Source organism: Falco punctatus (genome assembly GCF_963210335.1).
Source record: "Falco punctatus genome assembly, chromosome: 8".
NCBI lineage: Eukaryota > Metazoa > Chordata > Aves > Falconiformes > Falconidae > Falco > Falco punctatus.
This window is the reverse complement of record NC_137588.1, coordinates 13,923,092-13,950,236: the sequence shown is the minus strand read 5'-3', so window position 1 is coordinate 13,950,236 and position 27,145 is coordinate 13,923,092. Positions and strand designations below refer to the sequence as shown.

Genomic DNA, 27,145 nt, shown 5'->3' with positions numbered 1-27,145 from the left:
TTCTCCTCATGAAGAGGCTTGTTTTGAGCGAACAGAAACATGCAGAATATGAGACTATTTCAATGAACAGTTTAAGTACCTTCCCAGGTAGGCTTCGGCAGCTGCGTTCTACTGAACAGTGTTATGAACCTACCAGCAGGAATCCAGGTCATTTTTCTCAGTCCTGTTCCCATACCTTCATTCCCAGGAGAACACATGCTGAATCTCTCTGTTCCCAAAATCCAGGGCTTGTGGCATCTTCCTCTAACAGCAGAATTGTAAAGTGCTCAGGAACTGATCAAACCTACTGCAGATGAAGATGGGGAAAGGCAGATTCTCAGGACTACTCTCAGAGGATGCACTGGAGGAATAAGGATAGGGATAAAGGTTAAAAGTGCATATTATATTTGAAGTAAGAATGCCGACTACCCTCAGGGTAAATCCTCAGGCAAATCTTTAAGCTGTCAGAGCACACAAAACACCTCGTTACTAAAAATAAATCCAAGACTAGCCCGTAGCTCAAAGTGATGACTTTTTATTTCAGGGGGAAAAAAAAATATCCCAAAAACATTCCACTATTGCAGTTTGTAAAGTCTTCACTGTATTCAGTAGAAACAGTTCACAAATCAGAACTCAAAATCCAAAATAATATTGTGCAAAATAGTACTGGCATAACTACACATAGCAAAGAGACTAGTGTAAATCAAGAATTCCACTGAAATTAGTTGAGCTGCTCCAGTTGTACACCATTGTACATCACCTCAGAATAGGCCCTTTTTGCAGAATATCCCTTCCTCTTGCTAATAAAAATCACCTTACGTGCAACAAGTAACCTATCAGTACAACATATGCAAGAACACCTCCACAAGTTATCGTAGCGTAACACAGAAAAACGTATCAGCTGATTTCATACAAAGGCAAATCTCATGGCCGTTTTGGACACCCCTTTGCTGCTACCTTCAAAAGCTGCATGCTTCAATAAATGAAATAATTTAGAATAAATCCAAGCAATATTCTTCTTTATCTATCAGTACATTGACAATTAGGGTGGATGAGGTGTCCAGAAAGGTTTTTGATTATTTTTTTTTTAGCTGTATTTTCCAAAGATAATTGTTTCAAAAGGAATTTGTGTAAGAAATGTTAATTTGCAGTGTTATCAGGCCAAGTCCTCTCCTGCAATTCGGATAAGACCTGTCGTCAACACTACAGAAGTCTCTGTAGTCAAATACAAATCCCAGTGAAGAACTACTAAACAAAGACCATACCTTAAGTATTTACTGATACCATGCAATGAAATCAAGCAAGCAGTAACAGGACTTCATTTACATTTGGAGTATTCAGAAAGGGACCGTTGCAGTTCAGTTGGGGTACAGGACTGGAATTTCACAAAACACTTGTGAATAATTAACATTCTCTCCCCACTTGACACGCAAAGTAACAGTTTCGAAACAATGCATCTAGGTCATTCTTTATATAAACCAAATAAAAGCAGAAACCATTTTCAGAGTTGAACGCAAACTCTTGTCAAGAAAACACACAGGTACATCTCACAAGCTTTAGAAAAACAATTTCAGAAGAACTCTTTGATCACCATGCAACCAATTTTTCCACAGTGCTTTTCACCTCCCTAGGTTAGCAAGGGCGTACCTTCTGTTACCTTTTCTAAGAGCAAACATTTTTCTTTTAATACATGCCAACCTGGTTTGGGTCTAAGCCATAACGACATCTCTAGGCTATGACATTTGATGAAGGGCACACACTTAAACAATGGAATTACACGGAGAAAACATAGTCCTGACATTTTCAAGTGTTTGGATGTTTTTATGTCAAGGGTCTTTTTTGCAGCTTATATTTGTTTCATGAGAACAAGAGTGACACACAAGCTTTGCTCTTGAGATATGTGTAAGTGTGCATCAGTTCCAGATGAGAACAGATCTGCAAATCTGTCCATGAAGAAAACAAACAAACAAACAAAAAGATTCTTACAAATACCAGTCCTGCCTCAGACCATAAAGATAAAAGCAGCAGACCTATGCAGACTATACGCATGCCTGTGCATGATGAGTCAAATGGAAATCAAGATATCCAAGCAGTCACCCTGCAGCACTGATCTTTGTAACTACAAGTCTCTGGTGACTTTCTGTGGATTTTCCTTTGCCCTTTCAGTTTCAAAGGGAAGCTGTCAGGTACTCAGCAAGAAAACATGGACAGTGAGTTACTATGAAGACAGCTAGCATTTCAGAGATGGCCAGGAGAGAACAGATAATACTTCAGCAATGGATTATTGCTGTATCACTGAATTCTATGCAACAGGGAGTTAGGCCTGAGGCAGAAGAAGGGTTAATGGATATGACTTCTTTTTTTTTTCTTCCCAAAAGGCTCAGCTTCAGTGTTTTCCAAAGCAATCTCAGATTCTGAATTCCAGTAAATTTTATTTTACAACCAACCAAAAAAATAGCCCTGAGACCAAACATACTTTTAAAAAGCTGCTATTGCTTTACGTGAATCAAACACAGTAATCATTTACTTCCACAGTATACAATATTTAATTTTCACTCCCTTTTTTCCTCATTTGGGTTATATGTGTGCAATCAAGAATTTCTTTCCAAGACATATGTACTCAAGCATTATCTGCTACTTTTCCAAGTACTTAAATTTGTTGCTACAGGATTACAGCACCAAACAAGGAAAGAACAGTTGAAGCAGGTCAAACATTAACAAAGAAGTCCTCTTCCCTTGCGCCTTCAGTTTTTAAAAAACAAGGATTCCAACAGTCATAGCTGCCACCACAGACCTTCATCACAAGAACAACCACCTCCATCCTTGTGACTTATGTAGAATTTTTAACTGGAGGAACACCATTTACTGTATCTCATAATCAACTGTCAGAATTACTGAACACTGCTACCAGACTTTTAAGTGTGGCTAAAAGTGTAAAATACCAAGAAAACTAGAATATCAAGTGTGTCAAGTTGTGCATAAAAACAGACCTTTCATTTTCTTCAGCTACAAAGTAGGCAATCAAGGAACTGACTAGGTCTATGCATAGTTAGGATTTAAAGTATGCCAAAAGAACATGAAGTCTTTCAGTAAAACTGTGCTTGAGTAATGCATGGGTCAACTCCCAGAAAAACAGAATACCCCACTCCATACATAAAAGAATTTTTAAAAAGGTTCATGTACTCTCAAAGCTATTTTGAAACTGATTTAAATATATAACAGCTCTGCTATGGCACAAGACAGCACATTAAAATTTTAAGGCTAATTTTTGTATGCACACATGTAAAAGCTTGTCTCTAAACAAGAGCTGTCATATTTTCTTAATTCTGAGTCTTTAGCATGGATTTGTAATAAAGGAAAGCTGCCACAGCAATAGTAGAGTTGTCCTGCATATAAAAAAGACTGAATATTGTCCTGAATGCAGTTCGTTTTTATAAAAAGCAAAAACCCCACAAATATACATTTGGTTTTTATCAGAGCAGCTCACTAATTTGTACAGTACACTGTCCAATAACATACAATGTAAACTACCAAAGAGATGCTCAAGTACTACAACAACAGGTGCAAAAAGTCCCAGGGTAAGAAAGCCCACTGCTATTCGGGAGAGTCACTGTGATGAAAAACATCAGAATGCAGTTTTGGTGAAGTCAGTTAAGTCTCAAGGCTGTAATAAAGGCTATTTGTTAACTTTAGCCCTTTGGTTCTTAACCATTCAGTTAAGATCTCCTGATAAAGCACTAGGCAGTTTGGCATTGATGGAGAAGATCTTTACATGCTACTGTTACAGAAATAGAAAACAGACTTACAAGCACTTCCCTCACCTGAAAACCTATCTAAAGCAGTAATTTTTAGGCTTCAAATTGCACTGTAACTGTTTCAGAAGAAACTAATTAACATACACAAACCTAGAAAAGAATTATCAACTGGCCAAATTCTATAAATTTGATGCACAAAGCCACATTATTTCAAAACCCTGTCCCTCAACACCTTCTTCAGCATAAATCAGAGCTGTTACTTCAGAACAGAGTTCTTCAGTCCCATCTGCACAATCCTGTCTATTTTGATGGAAAGAAAGATAGCAAACCAAGTTCTGCTTGTTCGCTAATTTAACAGGTCTGATATTTTAATACTTCCTGGTACATTTTTCGTTTGCTGAATTTTTTGCATAATGTTTTAAAAAGGGTTTGTTATCCTATGAACACAGGAATGGCACATGCTAGTGTGATTTACACTTACTTGTTGAGCAAAGTACGTTGCTATCATAGTTATTTATGTAGGATTTAAAGGAACAGTAAATGTGCACCAAAACCATGACTATTATTTGCACAGGTATGCAGGGTTGGTTTTTTTCTCCCAAGTGAAATGTCTGCAACCAAATTTAGCATATTAAGCACTGAACAAAGTTGTTATATTTGCAGTATCATCTTTGAATAGGTGCAGTTATGAGGGGACCTGAGTATGCAACTGCTCCATGGAAACGACGTATATGCAAGCCAGCAAGAACTGCTCATGTGTTAACAACCCAATATTCAGACCCAGAGACTGTCCATGGTTTTCAGTTACTTTGACATTACTGAATTTAACTCAGTAAGAGGTACAAGGTCAGCTTGTTGTATAAGTTGATACAACACTGGTATTGCAGGTCACTACAGTTTTTTGCATATCTATATTGTATTTACTCAAACCCAATTAATGCACTCCAGGAACATATAAGAAACCTCACTGAGGTTTCTGAACAGTTTCTGCTTGCAATTGCCCTTCCCCCTCATTTTCATCTTTTATTGTAATTTCAAAGGAACCATGAACTGTTGCATATCAGGACAGACCAGGTATCAAAAAAGATCCTCTGTTTTACACATCAGCCTACATTGCTAGTCAAAAAGGGAGAATGTATCTGCTGCTGTAAACTTCTGTGTAACAAGATACCATGCCTGACAAACAATCACCTTCAACGGACACACAAAACACCACTATGACAAAAGGGAGGAAACCATGCACAGGTATTTCAGTATTACGTGGCCAAGGTCTATAATACAGTGATGAGTCACATCAGAGCAAATTTGTGCCAAGAGTGATTAATGATTCAGGCTGACTAACTCCATTAAGCAGCCCAGCAACCCTATAAGAGGCAAGTGGCATATTTTCTGAAACAAAGAATACAGAGTAAGCGGGTAACGTGTTTTTTCCCCACCCCTGCACAAAAATCCGATGGACAAATAGAACAATACTGGGGCAACTGCTTTAAAATGCAACTTTCCACTCAATAAACCAACATTGCTGGGATTCTGTGAAGGAAGTAGTTTTAAAAATGTGACTTACCCGAAGCACAAGCTTCCAATATAAAAAAAAAAAAAAAAAAAAAAAAAGTACACTATATACTAACACTGTTTTTTGAATACTCTTCTGTTTTGAAAGTTTCAAACATATTAACTTGTCTTATTTTGTTTAGGGCTGAGGCTGTTCAGCAAGGTCACATAATTTGAGACTGCTGAAATACTTCAGCAATCCTTTGGTCCCAGTAGCTGTAAAACAGCCAAGTAAAAAAGAACCTTCCCTACAAAAAAAAAAAAAAGGGGGGGGCAGGAGAAAGTGTCTTCTAAACACCATCTGCTATGCACCAGAAAAGGCAAGTTTTTGTTACAAAATACACATTTTCATACAAAAGACATCTTGCAAAACCATCTTATTGCCTCTCCCTTTGTAGATTACAATGGTAATGGGATCAGCTGGTTGGTCTTGAGATTATTGTTTTAATGGGAAAAAGTCAAAGGACACACAGCATCACAACAACTGTCCTTTAAATGGCAAAGGATTATGACAGCTTTTGTTTTCACCAGTGTTTAAAAAAAAAAAGTCGGAGAGAAACAGACCCGGAGTCTTCATAAGCAGAAAGTGCAACATAGTATCAGCTGCTGCATCCTCCTGAACTTCTCAATGTGCTACCAAACTGTCAAATATACAAACAGTTCAATTATGACAGTGCCATAAATTGTTAAAACAATGCAAATAGCGTGATCAGAAAGGTCCAGTCAACTGGTTCCAATTTCTTCCCAGTAGTTGCCCAGAAAAACATCAAGACAAGCTAAATCTATCCTTCAGCTTCCTCAATATGTCCCGATTGCTGGAGTATAGAGGTCTGTGGTATTATTGTACTTGTTCCACGAGAGATCCTGTCCTGATCTGTGTTTGCAGACAATGATGCCATAGTAATGGGCTGTAACAAACTGGGCGTCATGCCAGAAGAGACAGACAGGCTGTGTGCAGTGCCCTTAAGTGTGAGATCCTGTGTGGGGAGAAGCGGCTTGAGGATGCTGACAAGACAGAAAGCAGAGCCACTTTTAGGAATGAAATTCACTTTGTTCTTGTCAGGGCAGTAGAAGGCTGGAATCTCGTGCAATGGTTTTGGCCTAGAAATAAAATACAATAGTTTCAAAATTACATTGAGCAATAAAATTTTGGCAATGGCAGGTATGTATGGCTGAACACACCACTAGAGAAACGTTGAGGTTTAAGCTTGAAGTATTTCGGCTACTCAGTAATGCCTTAGTGACTCGCACCATGCAGCAAACAGCAAGGTAGTTTAAACTGCTTGTTTATATATTCTACAAGATAAACAGCACGTTCTTAGGGCAGGCTGTCTCCACACCAAAGGAAGCCACTACCTTCATGCTGTAGATAAACTCTGTCCATTACTTGGTATATCCAACATATGAGAAAGTACTCTCAATCGTGTTCTCCAGAAACTTTCACAACCCAAAAAGTTCTGCCCCTGCCACCGCCCATACAGCAAGCCTCGTGAAAGCAAGCTGCCAGGGCAGCATTCCTAATACTGCTTATCTTGGAGCTGTTCATGATCGCAGGGGGATGCCCTTTTCCAAACTTTTGCCTCCTTCGCATGTTCGCCTGACTGTGGCCTGAATCTCTGCAAAAGATGAGCCCATCTTACTTAAAAAGTCTATGCAAAGAGTAAAATCTATTATTTCCAAAGTGGCATTAATGATCAAGTACCTGTAACCTGGGAAGGAAGCGGGGAACAAATTTAAATCTTGCCTTGAAGTTTTGCCATTTCAGCATATAATTCAGCCAACTCTGAGACATGATTTATGAAAGACACAGGTGGAAATTGTGGACAGCACTGGAATGCCTTCTGCGTTTATCTCTAACCCTGCAATGTAGATCTGCTAAGTTAGTCTAACTCTACTTTAGGACAAAACTATGGGAATCTGTTCCTCTCTGCTGGAAAATAACCATCACAAGTTTACACTCATTTTTACTTGTTGCCAGCACTGTCCTTTAGCCTATAACCTCCCCCTCTCTTCCATGACAGCCATACGCACTTCTACCTTCATTCTACTAGGCCAAAGAAGCCAATCTCTCAGCATACTCTTGTAGGAGGTGCTCTACTCTGAAAAGCAATTCTGTTCATTGGGTACATAGGGTACATTGTCATGTTAGCCAATTCTCCAATTATCCAGAAAATTCAGCCCCATTTATGAACTTTTTTCCAAAATGAAAATACTGTGAACTTCAAATAGAAATAACATTAAACAAAGGTTGAGCTTTAAACAGTTACGCTCATGTATTCCACATACATGTGAAAAGCAAGTACCAGATGTGAAAGATTTTTGCATGAGACTGCAGTGTCTTAAGAACTGCCATAGGTAGGTAAAAACAACTGTAGAAGCCTGTTTCACTCCACAACAGAACAGTCCTACAGCTATGCAGCAAGGACATCCAAAAAAATGGAAATGCAAGTCAAATCACAGCAGAACATGTTCTTGAAACAAGTGAAGACTATCTGTCTGTTGGCAACATACCTTATACACTCCAAAAATAGAAACAGGTAACTTAAGTTAGCGTAACCCTTTCCACATTGCTATGGAGGGGCCATACAGATCTCTTAAAAATCCATTTGCAGAGATCAGAGATGGAAAATGCACAAAGGTACCTATAATTTTTTTAATTACTACTTATACTAGATAGCATTGTTGAGATAATACAGGCATAAGAGGATTATAACCAAATTATACTCCTTGTGCAATGAAATGGAATTTTTAACTACAGGTTAAGATTATTGCATACAAGTGACATAAGGGTACAAAAATTCCACTGAAAACGATAACAAAACCCACAGACTATTTCCAATTACAAAAGTCTGCTTTTTCAGAATAACCAAAGCATCAAATACCCAGGGTCAAATTCACTCCTCTGTCACTACAAGCTGCACAATTACATAGATGTAGCTGGAAAGAATATGGTATTCAGAGTCCAAATTACTGGATGCACCCATCAAGCTGTGACATAGCAGCTGTAATGCAGGAGCATCAGCTAATTATTACATCTCTCTGTACCTGATGGAGTTCCTCCCACACTACCTGCCAGGTCAGAGAGAGTCCTCTCAAGTTATGCCGGTTTGAAAAAAATCCAAGTCTCAATATTTTTATCTTAACACAAAATTCCAGCAATAAAGTACATGCATATATCCAGTATATGTCACACAAAATAAGAGAGATCAGGCTGTTAGCATGGTTTTAGTAACTGGATTAATAGTTTTGATCTGACAAAAAAATAGTAATAATGAAAAAAAAAAAATCAATAAACCAGTGGGTAAGTCTGAATATTGAATATTATTTCTTATGTAGTAAAAAAAACCCCAAACTTACAAGCTCTCCTCAAAGACTTTCACCTTTTCACAGCCCTCTGGAGGTTCACGCTTGAACATATAGCTGTTGTTGGGTTTTGGTGAGGTAGCATATTTTGGCAAAGGGGAATTATTCCCATTCTCTGTAGGAAAAGATTATTTCATTACTTAAATGTGTCACACTATAAAAAAACCCCAATAACTATCTTTAAATGCCCCCAAATTGAAACCCACTTTGTTACCAACATTATAAAACTAAGAAACATTTTAATTCGCCTCCAAGTCTTCATCTGCAAATAAGCTTTCTTATCTCAATCCCTTTCCTCCTTTCTATTTCTCCTCATATCACTTTTTCAGACTTCTCTGCAATCTCTGTTCATTCCTAGAAACTTTCAGTTTTTAACTGTAACCTGAACATACACTGAACATACAGTCCTGTGCTGTCCCATCTAGCCAAACAAAATGGGCAAAAGCCACATTCCTTAAAAACCACAACAGGTTTATGTTAAATTATAAAACTCTCCTAGTGTATCTCAGAAGACCTCTGGTTAAAAAAAAAAAAAAAAAAAAAAAAAGTGATTAAAAAGCCCCAAACAGTTTTATTTTTATGGGCGCATTTATAATGCTGGAAGGTTGCCCATTTTGCCTGAGATTACAAAAAATACCTGACACAAACAACAGAACTAGCCTACTTTGCTGTTCCACCTGTCACTGCACACTCTCGCTCTTCAGCTTGCTTAATGTACTTGATGAATCCATTATTTAAAGACAAAGTTGTTTGGGAAGGACATTCCTCAGTCACATCTATCCAGCTTCAGTTACAGAGCAGCAGATGCGTGCACACAGTATTTGGTGCAATTTGGGAAAAAAACAGATCACTTACAAAAGAAAAAACTTCATTCTAATATCTCTTCATGGATGTGGAAACAAACCCCCTCTTTTACTATGTGTTTATGCACATAGCAGTGACTTAAATTTTAGCATTGTTGAAGTTTTAAAGTTACACGGTACCTTTATCTCTGGAATCGGCAAGAAGATCATCTGCAGAACACGGACTTTCTTCACTGCCTTCGTTAGAGATGGTAAGAAATGAGATTGGAGATACTGACTGGGAGCGGCTGCTGTTGTTACTACCCCTGTCTGCTCCACCAGGTGTTTGGGTATCAATGCTGCGAGTACTACTACTACGCTGAACTAACGGAGGTGGTGCACGGTGCCCATCTGGAACATCTTGAGGCTGTTAAAAATAAAAGCTATCAGATAGGTGCTCTTGTCTAGCTAGGAATTTCTTTAAGTCCAGAAATGCTGAGGGTTTTTTCAGGTTCCATAAAACTGCCTGAAGTCGAAAATTATTTGTTACACAAGATTCCAACAGAAAATAAGTCGGGTTCAGAAACTAAGAACATTTTTCAAGACTTCACAGAACGGCTGAGCGCGGAAGGGACCCCTGGAGATCATCTAGTCCAACACCCCTGCTAAACAAGAGTCAGCTAGAGCAGTCTGTCCAGGACTCTGTCCAGCCAGGTTTTAGTATCTCCACAAACTACGACCCCAGAACGTCTCTGGGCAACTTGCTCTCATTTTGAGCACCCTCACGCTTTTTTTTTTAATTTTTTCTTGTGTTCACATTGAATTTAACGTTTTTTAATTTATGCCCACTGCCTCTTGCCCTGTCACTGGGCACTACTGCGAAGAGCCCAGCTCCCTCCTCTTCATTCCTGCACATCAGATATTTATACACATTGGTAACATCCCCCCTGGGCTTTCTCTTCTCAAGGCTGAACAGTCCCAGCTCTCAGCCTCATCTCATATGAAAGATGTTCCAGTCCCTTAATCATCTTCGTGGCCTGATACTTTATTATTAAATTTATCTCTAAAAATAACTACAAATAAAATGAAAGTTAAAAACGGGCACGTTATGCTTCAGCTGAGATAGGAACAGTTCAGCATGGGCCAAAAGAAAAAGCTACTACAAAAACTCTGAGAACAGACCTTTTGTCTTTTCCCCTGTTTTACTGAGAGTTCTTATTTTGTATCACAGTAATCACAGAGGAAAAGGTTCAGATTCAAGCTTTAACTCTTTCCTTCTTTTTGCTTTCCAAAAGACTTTTCAACTACCTTTGTTAAAGAAAGCAGAGTTAACTCCAAACAAATTTAATTCAAGAACTGCGGAAAATAAAGCTTATGACTTAAGAAACCTCAAGGCAAAGGCAAAAAAAAATTATTATAGAATGCAGTCATGGTGGCAGATACATACAACAAGCTGCTCCTCTTTGTCTCCCGTCTCCTTAATTATTATCTCAATCTCCTGATTCAGTCCTTCTACACTGTTTCGGAATCGTGATCCTGTTGATTTGGTAATAGGTATCACAGGAACAAGAGCACTCTTTGGGATGGGAGCCTGAAGAACCAGAAACAGTGAGAAACCAATGTAGATTTACTTAAAAAACACAGTTACTGATTTCTACCCAAAAGTGAACCTTCAAACAGAACATACCTACACCTCAATATCAAGGATTTAAATGAAACTATAGGGATTTGTTACAATGGATGCCTTAAGCAAAGACATGGACATCCTGAATTTTGTTGCAAATCAATTTCTAGCAGAGAAAGCTTTCAACAATCTAGTCTCAAAGCCTCCCTTGATATGGTCCGCCTCCAGCTTGACATCACTTTAAAAGTGAAAATTTAACAGTAAACATTTAAAAGTAATTTTGAAGCCTTTAGAACATACTTGCGTTCCTTCTGAAGTCAGCTGTAGCCCAATTTCACTCCCTTTGGATTTACCACTTCTAATTTCATTATAATACAATAATAATGAACGTCTGCTGTTACCTATTCCATAAACTTAAGATTGCACTGTTTGAAATGAAGACCAGCATAGTAACTATATTAAGCCAGAATAAAAGGTTGACAAAAAAGTTAGGACGACTTCCACAGAAAGAATAAAATCCCAAATTTTAATACATAGTTGCTTCAGAACTAAGATTAACTTTTTAAAAATCCGGTGTATTTTGAAAGACCTTATCCATTTATTCTTCCATCTGACTACAGCTCTGGTCTCAATTCTAGTTTCTCCATTACATTAACAACAAGAACAAAGGAAGACTCCACTGGTTTGGCTCCTGTTTACAGATTCAATGCCATGCAATTAATTCAAAATGCAACATTCTCAGAAGCATCCTGAGATCACCTGAGGAGACCATGCCCTTTCTCCAAACCCCTCTTCCTGTAAAGAGAGGTAGAATGGAACATTCCCGGCCTAATGAAAAAACAAGCAAACAAACACCACTCAGTTGCTCTGGGGGGTGGGGGGGGAAGTAGCTAGCAGCAAGGGTTTGATCAAGTTACTCACCAACTATTTCCTGATTCCAAGTAGAGAGAAAGAAGAGCTAACAAACTTATTCCACAGAGATTGTGCGGATTTCTTTCTTCAAACAAAAATCATAGAAGAAGCACAACTAAATAATCAGTTGGAGGCTTAGGTGGTAAGAACCACTGTAAAAAATTTGGTAAAGCCCAAGAATTGTGGCAAAGCTTATGTGTTAATTAGTAGGGAAGAAAAGAGGAAATAAATCCAGTGGAATCACTTCTTTTAGTTTTAACAACAAAAGTAAGCCACTTCCAAAATGTTAAACAGAGTTTACCTGGTCTCTTGTGAAGGGACTGCCAAGGCAATTTCCTAACACATTTTCTCTGTCTTGTCAGGAATCCAACAACTTGAGCTCAGAAATCCATGTTTGACCCTCTAGAGTCAACAACTGCAATTTTCCTTCAAGTTGGGAATGTAAAAAAAATTTCTAAATACTCTCATCACTAACTGCAAGTGTTTCCACACAGTCCTTCCCACAAATCTTGAAGGAACTGAGCTGCTGCCAGAAATTCTAGTTTAGCAGTTCCCTAAAGGAATGAAAAAGCCTAGGAACTTTGTCCTTGATGCCTACAGTCACAGATTTTCACTCCAACTTAGAAAGCAGCCTCTAAATGCCATTAATCTAAACCTTCACTTACTCTTTTTGAAGCCTTCTGTAACTTTCCCCCTTTGCAAGTAGCTCGACACAGATGGCACAAAATTTACCAAGAAAAACAATGGTTTGTTTTGTAACACAATGCTGGAAAAGCTGCTTTGCCTCAGTTTATATTTTATAGTCCATTTCACAAGCCCAAAACCTAATTATCTGTTGCGCAATATTTTATTCATGTAATCTAAAATTTGGCAGAACGCAAAAGGCCTCCATACAAGCAACAAAGTTTCATGAGCATGAAGCAATTATGATTTTTAAATTATATACATAATTTTGGGGGGATACTTTTCAGAGTAGGAGCATCACTGTTCATTTTCACAATTCAAACCCACAAAGATTATCTAATGTTAAAGCGACAATACCTTAGCATTCAGAAACCTACAGGTTGTAGAATACCAAGCCAAACCTGTTAGACTGCATGTAATTCTCCAGCATACTGAAAGGCCTACACCTAAAGTTCCTCAGTACATTGCATTTTTTTGTTTGTTTGGAATGCCTCAAGTGCCCACAAGTACAGAACAAATCTTCAAACAAGTTCTACAAATTTGGATAACCTGCACCAAGTATTTTGACCCGTTTTGTTGGTTTGTTTTTTTTTTAAACATGTCTCACCAATTTGCATAGGCTTTCTCAAAAACCTCTTATTTACCTTTCTTCTTTCATCATTTTGGACTGTTTTGTCCTGAGCTACAGAAGTCACTATCAGCAGCACGCTACAGTGCACCCGTACTTCAGTAAAGCAGATCAAAATGCAGGAATTTGTACTAGGCAGCCTGTTTCAAATTCAAACTGTTCTGCTGCTATACAGAAGAGGAGATGGACGAAACAGCTTCTCTTTCGAGATTGAATACAGTACTTCAGTAGCACAGAATTCAAACTGAATTCAGGAAGCACTTATGTCCTGAAAATTCATGACTTCTAATTAAATGAACTACAGCAGGGATAAGTTAGGGTCTGAGACAAAAAGATGCTACCGATTTGTACACAGTAGGAGTTAAGAGCAACAGTACAGGAGAAATTCACAGTGCTGTTCCACTTTCTTATTTCCTGTCTTGAAGTATAAAAGACTCACTCAGACACCTGACTTCCATCTACAAATGCACTCCACTGCTCAGGACTGCACGTATGGTTCTCCCTTCCACTTTTTATTTCCTCCTTTATCAGAATGGGTAAGTACCTGTAGAGCAGGACACATGCTGATGTCACAACAGCTTCCCTCCCTGGCCTAAATTATTTCCAGAAGGATGGAACAACAGAAAGGAAACAGTTTTCATTAACTGGTAGAAGTGTACGGTATTTAATAGAACAATGCTCACTGCATTTCAGGAGTAATTGGGAATATGATTAGATTTGCAGAGAAGCTTCACAGCTGAAGTACTTCCCTAATTCACAACACTGACAGTTCCACAGTTTCTTTCAACTACACTGATCTGCATGACAATTGTGAGGGATTTGTTCTTTTTGCAACTGTTAAAAACTTGTGTGAGTATCAAATATAGGTTCACAAGGTATCAGTAGGGGCAAAAAAAACCCTTCTGAAAAACTAAGAAAACCAATAGGGAAGTTTAGTCAAAGTTACTAAGACAAAACAGACTTGAAAAAGGATGTGTCTCTAAAAGCCTGTAATTTTTTTCAACCTGCTATCAAGTTAAAATTATTATCTGTGAACCTGACCTCATTACCAGTCTTGAGACAAACTGCACACAGAACATGTGGTAGCCTAAATATTACAATTTGTGAAGTGATTACTACTTAAGTCTCAACACATGATAAATGATGGGGAAAAAAAATGATCTTACAAAGGCTGATCGAAGCCATCAAGAGTATACTTTTAATAGAGTAGGTAAAAATCCCACTGAATTGTTTTTTGTCAGGTAAGCTCTCTAAATCAGTCCATCACAGAATTAGACAACTACTATTGTAAAGACATAAAACACGATCGGCAAAAAGTACAATTTTGAGTGTATCTTTATACCACCAGTTTGCTCCACGCCATATTCTACATGCAAATGTGTAATGAAAAAGATAATGTATGATTTTAGATTAAACTTGTCTGTCATCCTTTTGTACAGTCTGCAGAATGCACTTTATGAGTCTTGTTTTAAGGAAAGATTAATTATCTAAAATTCTTTGAAAGTGGGAGTTCAAAGCCAACCCAGTCAAGTAATAAAAAGCTCTGGAACCCCATACACTCAAGGAAGTCAAATGAAATTAATCTATTTCATAGAAATCACCCCTAGCTACAACATATTTAGCTGTATGTCATGCTTCCAAGTTCCCTATAAGAGAAATCACAACCTTGAAAGGAGTTAAAAATAGTATTAGCTACCCAATATGTCCTTACCTGACTGTGGTTAATGGCTGCATGGTTACCATGAAATGGAGACTGTCTTTCTTTATCGCGATGATGCCTACTGCTGTGTTTGCTTCTCTGTAATTGTTGACGCAATTTTGCAATCTAATGAAGGAAAAATTCACATTAGATTTCACCAGATATATTCAGATACACGTAGTTTCATTATTCCATCACTTAGTTAAAATTCTTTACTACCACAATGCTCATAATTATTGCCAGCACTAAATCAGACTCAAGTTCTTACAAACCTAATATATTAGCTACCAGTTCAGCTGAAGCTCTGAAGGTTTAATGAAAGAACCTGACGTACATAAAGTTAGAAAGTAGTTTGGTCACTGCTGTATTTCCTCTTTTAATAAAGAATGTCACCTGCATTTGACACTTTCCCACATACTCAGATTAAAAAATTTAATAGTCTTGCATTACTAAATGAAAAAGAATACCAAATTAACGTTTTGGTGGTTTTTTACCAAACTCACAATCCGTATAGTGGCAAAAAAAAAGCAGTACAACATTCATGCCTTCCTGAAAACTCACAGTAACAGTGCATACCAGTAGAAAATTTAATCCAAAGGTATCTCTAAATAATAGCATTTCTGACCTCTTTTAGTTGATCATTGCTCCCCCACGATGCTGAACGTTTGTGTGAGCTTCTCTTCTTTTCTAAATATTCTTCAGCCCAGGCACTTTCTGTCTGCAGCAAGAAGATTATAGGAATTATTAAAAAAAGGTAATTCCTACTTTCTGGCAGAATATTTTGAGACAAATTAGAACAGAGAACAGTATTACGATTTTTTCACTCAAAACTGAAAAAGTGGAGTGAAACTACGTAATTTAAGGAAAAAAAAAGCACAAGCCCTAACTTCCAGGCCTACCCTAGTACAGGAATGTGCTAGTTTCCCTTCCAAATTACTGAGCATAAGGCAGTATTAACAGTCAGACGTACCACAAGCTGCTACAGGGCTCTGAAGAGCCAGTATGATGGTGCTGAATTTGGAGGAGATGGCGTATTTTATTTCCTGGATAGATGCTGCCCTTGTTATTTCTGACACATTAGCAAGGGTAGCTTGGTGTAAACATTGTGAAAGCCTGCCCCGGTACAGCTTCAAAACCATGTTCTTGCTCAGAAGAATGAGAGAAACGAAGGTAAGGCATATAAGCACCACTAGAGCTACTGCAAATCAGGTAATTTATTTATTAACACCTGAACGGGCTTCAGGTTCACAGTTGTCTCAGGCCAAGCAGAAAGCAACACAGATAATACTAAGCCAGTTTCGCTAAACCAACAGTGTCATTAACATTTAATAAAGAAACCTGCAAGCATACTGCGGTGAAAAAGTTTTGAGAAATCCAAAGTATTATTGAAATAAAGTGTATTAATGCAAGGTAACAAAATGCACAGGCAAGCCTGTGATGATACTGCATGCTTTAAGGACAGTTTATTCCCACCTAACCAGGTCCAGAACAGCCTTCAAAAGCAACGAACTGTAAAGGATCTAAGAAGAAGAGTAAAAACATTCATCATCATTCAGCAGTCACAAGAAACATACCTAACGAAGCCAGGGAAAGGATTTCTGGAAGCAGCTTACACGCAGAGGCAGTGAATTCCATTAAATTTGTTGTTGCCACAATGCAGTGCTCAGCACGCAGCAGCGATGTAGCTAACTCATCCTTAGGAGTCATTGATGTCTCTCTCCTGCAGACAGGAGCTGTGACTGCCTCAAAGCCTTCATATCTACGGCGTGCAACAGTTCTTACGTTTGAGACCCACAGCTTGCAAGCCACAAGCTGACCTTACTCAGGCCATCTGTACTCAGAACACAGAAACTCACAGAGCCTTCAATAATGTGCTGTTATTTAATCTCATTTTGCAGGGAAAATGGAGGTGTAACTCTGAACATACAGGTTGTAACTCCCATCTGCTTCAGTTACAGATATAACTTTCATATAAATGCAACCTCCACTATCATCATTCCAAATCAAAAACTAACAAGGACAAATCTGAATAATGAAGTTAGTCGGATTGCTTTGAAATTCCTTTTTCATAGCAAAATTAGAACCCATTAGAATCTATGTTTCCAGAAAAGCACTCGCTTACCTTCATTGTAAAATAGATTAATTGATAACCCCCATTCCCAAGTACCAATGTTTGTCTAGCCAATTCTCAAATGTCAATCTGGAATCTCATCCTATCCTCTAGCTCCTGGAACAATGTTTTAGCCACTAATTTTAACTTCTCACCTCAGCACAGCCATTGTGCTTGCCTACCAGAACACCTAATTAACACTCTAATTAGTCTTCACATTTGATTTATATTCAACTTATTTCATAAATTAATATCAGATTCATTTAAAAGGATTAAACATTGACTTTTATGCTCATCCTCAACACAAAGAGTTAGAAATCTTTTTAGAGCAACAGTAGGTATAAGATATTAAATTACAGGAAACCTTTACATCAAGGCAGAAATGTAATACTATTTTAGCAGGTCTCCTCCTGCTCATTCTCTGTATTTTGTTTATAATACTTATCTTCAAGAAACACAGGCCCAACCACCAATAGACAAAAAGGGACTTTACTTCTCTTGTTTCTTAAAGTACTAGTACTTCCTTATTAGCAGCTACTATTCACAACATCCTTCTGCCTGTTCTAGAATTACAAAGAGAAATGAGTTTAAGGCTAAGTTTATCACAGATAGCAGAACACTTAAGAGAAAAAAAAAAAAGTCTTAGAGGCAAAAACTTTGCGGTTGCCATCAATTATTCTTCAAGAATTAAAAACTACAAAGCAGTTGTCTCATTTTAAGTTGTATTTTGACACAGCTGTATTTCAAACGATGACAGGCAAAGCCAAAAAGGTTTAATTCAAAAGGAAAAAGACACAAGGTTACAAACACTTGTTTTAGAAGCACTTCTAAAATTATCTGTACATATGAATTCCAGCCAGACCCTAGGACACTCAATAATACACTTATTCATCAGGCAACAAACATTCTGCATGTACATAATTCAGTCTGGTTTTACAGACAGGTTTCATCAAAATAATAAGTCAAAGTAGGAGTGTGATACATGGTCTCTGCATGACCTGGGATCTCTTACACAGTTCTCAGCTATGACCTACAGGCATCTCTGTAAAGGCCTGCAAGCCAAAATGTGTCACTGATTGCTGTCTCCTCCCAGTCTGCTTCCTGAATGACGCTACTCTCTCTGTCATAAACCTGCAGAATCAAGATACCCTGCTTAGTCAACTTGAAAAATCTTCTACATCTTAAGATCTTGATTCAATTCCTCGTCACTAAACTTCTGAAATCTGAATACATCCATTTCATGTCAGACTTTGTGATAAATCTGACATTACACACTGGAGCCAGAACTTGCGAGTCACACTTCATCCAAACACCCCATTTTCAACACTAAACAATACAAATGGAGAGCCTATACTATCCTGAGAAACTTAACTTCCACAAATCACATTTTAAACTTGTCCCTACCTCAAATGGTTGCCCTCAAGCACATCAGAAAGATTAAAATCTACAGTGTCTCATCAGTGTCATATCAACACAGCTTTGGACATACAGATGTATGGCTGCATGCCATAATTTTCTACTGGTTTGATAGATTTTAAATTAAGTAGTACAACGGATCATTCTGTTTCCCTAGCAGTAAGTACACTACCATCAATCACCACTAAATATACTTACTCTGCAGAAATATCCAGTGCCCTTTGCAGTCTTCCCATTAACCTTTGCAAATATGTTCCCACTTATATATGAAAGCCCCACTACCACAGCAGCTAGATGTGTCAGAATTGGAAGAAAAAGAAAAATGTAAGCCAAAAAGGATGATATCTAATCTATCTGAAGAATACAGAAATTACAAAAGCCCAATCATGACTCAGATTAAGCCGAAACTAAACTGAAAGAGATGAACTGAATATAGCAAATACTTTGGCAGCAGTATAAAAATATAATTATTTTGAAAAATTATTACCTTAATAAATCAAATATGAAAATAGCTAAGGCACCCACACTGGTTTAGTTCTGCTGTTTAATGATGCTTTTTAATAGCTAAGCATAAACTGCAATTCATTGTATATCATACACCTGCCTTCATCCTCCTCCTCTTACTATGATTTACCTCTCTCACCCCATCTTCTAACCATTTTGCTTGTTCATCAGCTCTCCTTTCCTCCATTTCCACCTTATCCACACCAGCATATTCCCCTAGAAAACACCTCCCTTTTTCTACTTATCTGCTCTTCGAATTACGGCCCTTTCTACAAAACATCGCAGATCTTGAGAAGGCCATACAGTAACAACCAATGCTGCAGACAGCATCGGTTCAACACCTTACACATTTGAGCAGACAGCACACTGAAACCAACCTGGCCCCATTTTTGTTATTGTTACCAAACCTAAGGCAGGCTCAAACTCATCAACTACATCCCACACGCTGTCACTTTCTCTTCCAACTGCATTTTGCTTATGTTCTTTGGAATTGGTGGAGACCTGTTGTTGAAACCATGCTCTGGGAATAGCCATTTAAAATCTGGTATGTTTGTCAGTTTCTTTCACCCCACAAGTTAGAGAAATCCACTGCCAGACTACATCCACAGAAGGAGAAATGAAACACTGCAATATTTTATGGAAAAATCCATCTTGAATCACTTCTGCATATAGTAGGATACCACGTAACAACAACAGCAACCTTTAAGGGAAACAATAAAACAACTGTCACGGTAGGTGTGTAACTCTTGTAATGCCAGTTTCATTCAATATTTGTTGGTTCTATCCTTATAGGTCTCATAGGACTGAGCCATTAAAAGCCTGTGAAATATTGTCAAGTTGTTGCAGTTTATTGGCAAATCATGTACTTTAATACTTTCCAGTTGAGCTAAATTTGAACATCATTCATGGTTCAATGAGGCAGCTCCTCAATGTATGTAATTCTGTACTTGGTGCATAGATCCCAGATAAACATTAAAGGTCTTTTACAATCAGAAGATGAACAGCCTATCATAGAAAAGGCTACAATAACTTTTATACAGGCACTGCAGAAGCCTTTTTATTCAGTTTTAAGACAGACACATAAGGAATCACCAAGTTCCCTTGTATAAATTTAAACTAAATAGTACTTAACAGCAGTGCAATCTAGTGTACTGCACACTAAGAACAATGAGAAAACATGTGCAATACACTAGTGCCTTTCTGAGGCAAGAAGAGAGTAGAATTCTTAACAGATATGACAATTCACAGCCTTTTCTTAAAGCATGCAAATAATTCATGCATAGCCAAGGTAATAGCAAAGATCAGATTCCTGCAATTTGAAAGTGAATAGGAACTTGCAAGCAAGAAAGCCAAAGTGAACATTTTCAAGGGAAAAACTTCTTACATCTAAATCCTGTCTTCACATTTAAATACTCTGAAGACAAAAATCTATCCTACCTGTGTGGCTTTGTCTCTCATACACGGAGCAGCTTGTCCATGATTATCACGAGGCCACTGTCCAGCAAGGTACGGAGCAGCAAGCGTATCCAATGAGGAAGTCCGGCGAATAATACTGGAAGGGCTTGATGAAGGTGGTCTTGATTTGTCAGCTAGAATAAGAACATGTGATTAGAAAGAAAGCAAGACAGAACTTAATTATTTTAAGTGTCTACAAGAAATCATATCAAATCAGAACTACTATGTTATTAAGTAAATAACAAAATACTTTTAATATAGGAATTAGGTTTCCTTTTGCAGGCTCTATTCAGTCTTGATAAGCAATGAAATGTGTTTTTATGGTTTCCTTAAACACATTCTTATGTCACAAATGTCACATTGGTACTCCCATACTACCGTTTATTCCCTCAAAGGTACAACAGTCATTGGATTCTTTTATGATGATGGCTTGGAAGAAATCAAAATAGCTCTCTTTCCTCATACATAAAGGCTAACAAAGAAAATCTGTGCTGAACTTCTTCAATTTAATGCTGAGTTTAGAGTTCACCCCACCAGCCCTTTACCCTTCACCTACTTTAATTCAAGGGACACTATGAACTGACATCTTTTATTAACCACCCAGCGTACAATATACAGCAGATTCATAAAGCGTTATGTTTAACCCTCAGATCCAGAAGTCCACTAAAGGGTAATGACTTACATTTTACAACATAATCAAAACATCTCCTCCCTTTACATGCCACTTGGTAACTACATTCATAATTGCCTGACGCTACACCTCCTGCAACACCTCATTCTCACTGTGTTTTATACTAGTATCACTTTTCAGAAGAATTTAGATACTAACAGGAACCCTTACTGTAATAGGTTAAATATAACAAGTAGAGGAAGATTAATATTGTTAAAACCAAAATTTGCACCGATGCCATCTGTCACCGATACCTTTAAGTGGCAGCAAAAGACAATGCTGCAAGCTAATAAATGTAAACACTTGAAGAAAGGTTCCTCAAAATAGTAGCTGAGGTTTGTTAAAGAGACTGACAAGCAGAAAAGACCCAGTGTTTAGATATACATATACGCTCACGCATTATTTGTTACTAGCTCTTCTAGATGAAAAATGCAAATCCAGAGATCACAATGATCTAAGCTCACCATCAATTCATCTATTCCCCACAGAATCATACCTAAAAGAATTGTATTAATCTTACCTATAATGAATACAAAGGCCAAAAGCAAACCGCTAGAAGACAGCAAACGAGATAGAGAAATCAGATGGAAGTTTTACAACAAGGACACTGGAAAAACTCAGTCATGTGTCCTCCCTGACTGTGCCTTAGGATGAATTCTGCACTAAAAGTATAAATAGCATAGCAATTTGTATTGTACCTAAGTTTATTAGCAAAATAAGTACTGCCTGATTAGTGTCTGACTGCTAGTCAGAAAATAGAAAACACTGCCATCAGTAGTCCAGAATTCAATTTCTAAGCCATTCCAATCTACTGAAGATACATAAATACTAATAAAACCCATTACGTAGAGTTGTCAGTGGTGTGGGCAACATCTTAGTCTGACAGAACAGCAGCCTTTCAATGTAAGTCTAGTGACATTCTGTACTAAAGAGCCTCATGTAAATTTTGCATTAGAAATGTACACATTAAAAATGTGGAAGATATTTAGACTGTAAGGAAATAATTACCAGCATTATAATCAGCCACGTTCACATAAAGCAGTCCAGAAACCTCTTCTGATTTATTATTTCTACTAGTACCAACAACGATAAAAATCTTAGTACTGAGCTCACAGCTGATCTGCTCTCAGGGAGTAGCAGCAAAGTTCAGTTTTGGAGTACCATGCACCTAAGACCGACCCCCATACAAAGAAATTCTCTGACTATTACTGCTACCACCATACAGCACACTGAAGGGTCTGTTTATGTCAGAAGATTTCAAAACGATTCCTTTTGTTTGTACCATGGGAGAATGCGGCATGCTAATGCAATGTGTCATTCCTTAAAAATTACACTTGCTTCCAAAGTTGTATCAAACACATCATTTGTCTCAGAAACAGCTGCCATACTCTCCTTATTTTTCTTCTGAATTATTATTCTTCCTCGTGAAGAAGTGTCTCTTTTTACCAAGGGGAAACAGAAAGGATGCAGGGGAAAAAAAACCAAAAAATCAGGAAGTGTATGTAGTCAGTCACATTATCTGCAAAGCCACTGCCACAGACGGCTTCAAAACTGAAGCAGCAGAAACTCTTGCCCTCTCCCATCCCCCACAAAAAAAGCGGAGAGAATATTTTCTGGGCAAACAGAGAGAATGAAAACTGAAGAGCTTGTTTACTATTTAAGTTCAAGGGAAGCTGCTCATTTCAAGGCACAAAGCCTATAAGTACTCCTATTTTCCTCCAATTTAACAATTCCTTCAAAGAATTCTGTTTTCAAATTACTTTTATTTAGATGACGCAAGGATGTTTGGATATGGTTTTACTTACTTTTCCACCTTCACAACATGTCTTAATACAAATTACCAAAGTCTACCACACAATTCCTGTTACAGTTTCCAAACATTTCAATGGGAACATACACAATGTTTTCATTGCACTTTCCTCTACAATACTTGAAGCAAGTGTTCAGCTGCTATTTTTCCTTGATGTGACCTACATAACAAGAGATTTGCCTCCATAGAGATAACAGTTACAACAGCTGTGGCTGATGTAAAACAATGGAGCTGTTTCATCAAATAGACGCTTCTTAAATATTAGATCTAGTCTTAATTGGCCTGATTATCTCTTTAAACCAATATTTGTGATAAGTATCAACCCTCCTATCCATCCACCACTAGTCTAAATCTATTTAGAAACAAAGTCTTTCTGCAATCTGGCACCAAACAAAGTAAAATAATAGAACAAAACATAAACAGTACACACATAATATAAACCAACCAAGTCCAGAAGTCCATAATGTGGGAAAACAAGTAAGTTACCATGTCTTCACAAGCCATTGCGGTCCAACCAACCAACTGAAATTGCTACGGGTAAAGTAGTATCACACACATTATTGCAACTGTGAGGCCAGGCACCTCCAAAGGCAATTTAAGCTAAGGCAGTCTAACAACGTGACTGAAGAGCAAAATTGTACAAATGTAGATGCTTACCAACAGCTAAACGAAAGGTAGGAAAGAGAGCAGTGGCTTGTGGTGGGGAGTCTTAACATAGAAGTCCTACAACTACAATTATAACTGAAAAAGGAAATTACAGTGTGAGAGAGAACACGTAACTTGGAATCTGATACCTCACAGGAAAAAATTCCTATATATAAAAGGAAGGAGGAAAGAAAAAAACACGGAAGGTCTTACACATAAGAAAGTCCGAAGAGAAAAAACACTTTGAAAAGTCATCTTTTCCTTTTTCAGGAAAAGTTCTGAACTGCTGCTAGAACTGTAAAATAAGGATTGCTGCTGAAGTGTAACTTGCAGATTGATCTTACAGTCCTGTGATATCTTTCTATGTATCCGAAATTAAAGTTTTCAGAAAAGCAAATAAAAACTCCCAGCAAACATCTTCTAATAGACACCATGAGAAGAGAAAACAAAATAAAACTAAGAAGCAACAGAAAGCGCCGCTGGAAGAGTACAGAACACCACTGACCTCACAAAATTCCCTGATAAGAGTTCTAACTGAAGCTTTTTATACAGGTAGAACATCCAAAACAGTGAGAAAGAGCGAGACCTAACTAGCTTCTCTGGCACCTAGGCATAACAGCTGACCTTTTTGTTCCATTTTAGTCAGCCTCTTCCTCAGAAAGGACATTCATGGGATCTCCCCCATGCATACTTGTCTCTTCCCAATAACTCAAACACACACAACTGATCGCAGGGGCTTCACCTACTTTTCGTGTTTCATTGAAAGTATTCCACACATTCAGACAGCAGTAAGAACAGACACACTACAGAAGTGTGTATATTCCTTTTGGAAGGCAATCTTGGCTATTGTCTTTACATAAATGTAAAAGAACTACTTGTTGTTTTTTTTTCCTCTAGTAATTCAAAGCAATCCTTGGTAGGAGAATGACTGAACTAATGTTGTTTTACAAAATCAACCTCAGAAAGGCCAAGATGCTCAACTTACTTCATCCTAGTGAACGAAAACATTTTTAATCCAAATAAACTCCCCTGAAGTGTGGGCCACGAGAAACCTAAATTATGATGCTGCAATAATGAATTCACTTTCTTTACATCTAGCATTTGTTGAACAGCTTATGTAAGCCATGCAGGCACGTAATGAAACACAAAGCCTTCTGTACTCTCTTACCATGCAGCGGTACCTTTTATAACTGCTGCAAAACCTTGGTAAGTAATGTTGACAGGTCCATAGCTATTATTGTGTCACTCACCAAATTCTTAAAATAAATTCTACAGTGAAATTTAAGAGTGTAATGGAGTTCCATCCCTTCTCCCTAACCCAAGGAGGTGTTCACATCTGAACTCTTCAAGACTTTCCAATATACTGTTACAACAGTATTCATCATTTCCTTTCACACAAGCAGGCTTTAAGATTACTCTTCCATATAGTATTCTAACCAATTAAAGGGCAATGTAGTTCCAGATAAAACAAATCCATTTTTCCTCAGTTTTCACAGTGAGTTTAAATGTCCAATAAAGTTGACTGGAATATACCCGAAAGTTCAGCATCCAGTAGAGAAATCTCTTGACAATCTGAAGGCACCTGAAAGGGTCAGAAAACAACTGCTATGGCTCTAGCCCCAACCTTCTTGTTTACACAGCCTGGTGCATTATAGTATTTTTGGAGCTGAACAGATGGAACCCTTCTGAGAAGATGTTTTATATAAAAACATGAACAACAAGATCACATTCGATCTTTGCTCAGTAGATAAACCATAATAAAAATAACAATAAAGGCAAAGCATACACATTTCTCTATCTGAGTCTACTGCTAGGTGAAAATAATGTCCTCTAGCAGGGGTGGTTTGCAGACAGGTAAAGAGACATATGTGAAAACTGAACCAAAATTGGAGATTGCAGGACAGACCTCGTAGTGTAGAAGTGAGGCCACCAACAGTGATGGGAAGGAGAGAGCCCATTAACAGGCAAGTAGAAGCTGAAGTCTGTGAAGCAAGTGCTAGAGACTGCAGAGGGGGAAAGTAAAAGATGAAAACTAGGTAGCTGGAAGATCTAGGGTCTTGAGTCATATATTTAGGAGAGCAGCAGCAAGAAAATCACAGAAATTTAGAAATTAATTATGCCATAGACTCTTCAGTTCATAATTATCTCATCATCACAGAAAATTCAGTTAGCATTTCCAAGATTTAGCTGCAATTCGGTTCAGAAAACCGGGACGAAAAAAACCAACAAATACCACACAACAAAATAACCACACACGTACACAAAAAAAAACCCCAAAGAATCTATTAAGTCACATTTGTAAATTCACAACTTGAGGTTCTCAAATGTTAAGCAGGATAGCAGGATCATGAAGATTATGTTCAAAGCTATTCAACTGCTTCCCAGAAAAGAAAATCTGAAAAACATGAAGCTGTGTCTAAAGCATACAACTTACTGAACCAGTATCAAAGATCAGAAGCTATCATTTGTCTAACCTCGAGGTTCACTTGAATCTACAAAAAAACCCAAGGCTGCAGCTGTAGTAATGAACAAAAGCTATCATCAGCCAAAAATAGGAAAATCCAAGTTATTCTGTCATAGATTCTGACTGATACTCTGAAGTGGCCTGCACGGCTTCACAACCAGAGCCTCATGAGCAAAAATGAAGTTCCACTTCCATGTTCTCAGCTACCACTAAGTTTTCTCATTGAGTTGAAGAAGAAAATTGAAGTTAACTCAGTCTCTATCAAGCACTGGACTACACCACACAAAGTTAAGCAATATAGAACAGGTTTAATTTTAAATTTTGGGCCAATACAAGTACTGTTCAGAAATGTGAACATACGGAAGCGATTAAATGGACACTACTCTTCTGTTTTCACACATCTTGTAAAACACTAGCGAAGTTAACACAGAACAGTAATCAAATGACTTGTTTCTTTCTATATGCTAATTCTTAGATCCAGTAAAGAAGTTAGCATGGTTTCAACAAGTTTCTGTGCAATGATCAGAAGACGGTGCAACTTCTCCATCTAAAGTGGTCTGATGCATGCCTACACAAACAGCTTTTGAACTTGGATCTCAAGGCTAAGTCATCCTGTTCCTCATTCTCCAGGCCAGGAGTCTGCATCTTGGGCAAGAATTTCTATAAAGTTCACAGGAAAAAGACAGTATTTTGTGGTGTGTATAAAGTCTTTCAGATGACCGACTAACAGGACTCTCAAATGAAGAATATGCACATTCCTCAATCCAAATCCTTGGAAACTAAAACTTAAAAAAACCCCACACTGACCTAGAAAGCAGAAAAATCTAATTCAGAACCTAACCGCCTTTGTGGCACTGCTTTCTTACACTACAGACAAGCAACCATATGGTAATCTTGAAGGGGCATGTCTGAATTAAAAAAAAAAAAAAAAAAAAAAAAAAAACACTACCCCACAAAGAAAATAAAAATTAAGTCACACAGACATTACCTTCAGTACTGCACCAATTGGTTATGGATGTCTCATTTGGCAGCACCGCTCCTCAAAGCCAGGATAATAAAAAAACCCCAAAGACAACCAAACAACAAAACAAAAA

The 27,145-nt window shown here is 37.8% G+C and overlaps 1 protein-coding gene across 1 annotated transcript in view; it reads right to left on the bottom strand.

Annotated features, from left to right (window-relative positions):
• Positions 1 to 498: 498 nt before the first annotated feature.
• FAM117B (family with sequence similarity 117 member B) overlaps positions 499 to 27,145 on the bottom strand; it is a 40,358-nt gene continuing 13,711 nt past the window's right edge. The window contains exons 2-8 of the mRNA XM_080400190.1: positions 20,445 to 20,596; positions 15,603 to 15,695; positions 14,990 to 15,103; positions 10,878 to 11,021; positions 9,632 to 9,857; positions 8,643 to 8,763; positions 499 to 6,386 (exon numbers count right to left, since the gene is read on the bottom strand). Of these exons, the coding sequence (XP_080256316.1) occupies positions 6,068 to 6,386; positions 8,643 to 8,763; positions 9,632 to 9,857; positions 10,878 to 11,021; positions 14,990 to 15,103; positions 15,603 to 15,695; positions 20,445 to 20,596 (1,169 nt within the window). The 3' untranslated portion in view covers positions 499 to 6,067. The remainder of the gene's footprint in view (positions 6,387 to 8,642; positions 8,764 to 9,631; positions 9,858 to 10,877; positions 11,022 to 14,989; positions 15,104 to 15,602; positions 15,696 to 20,444; positions 20,597 to 27,145) is intronic.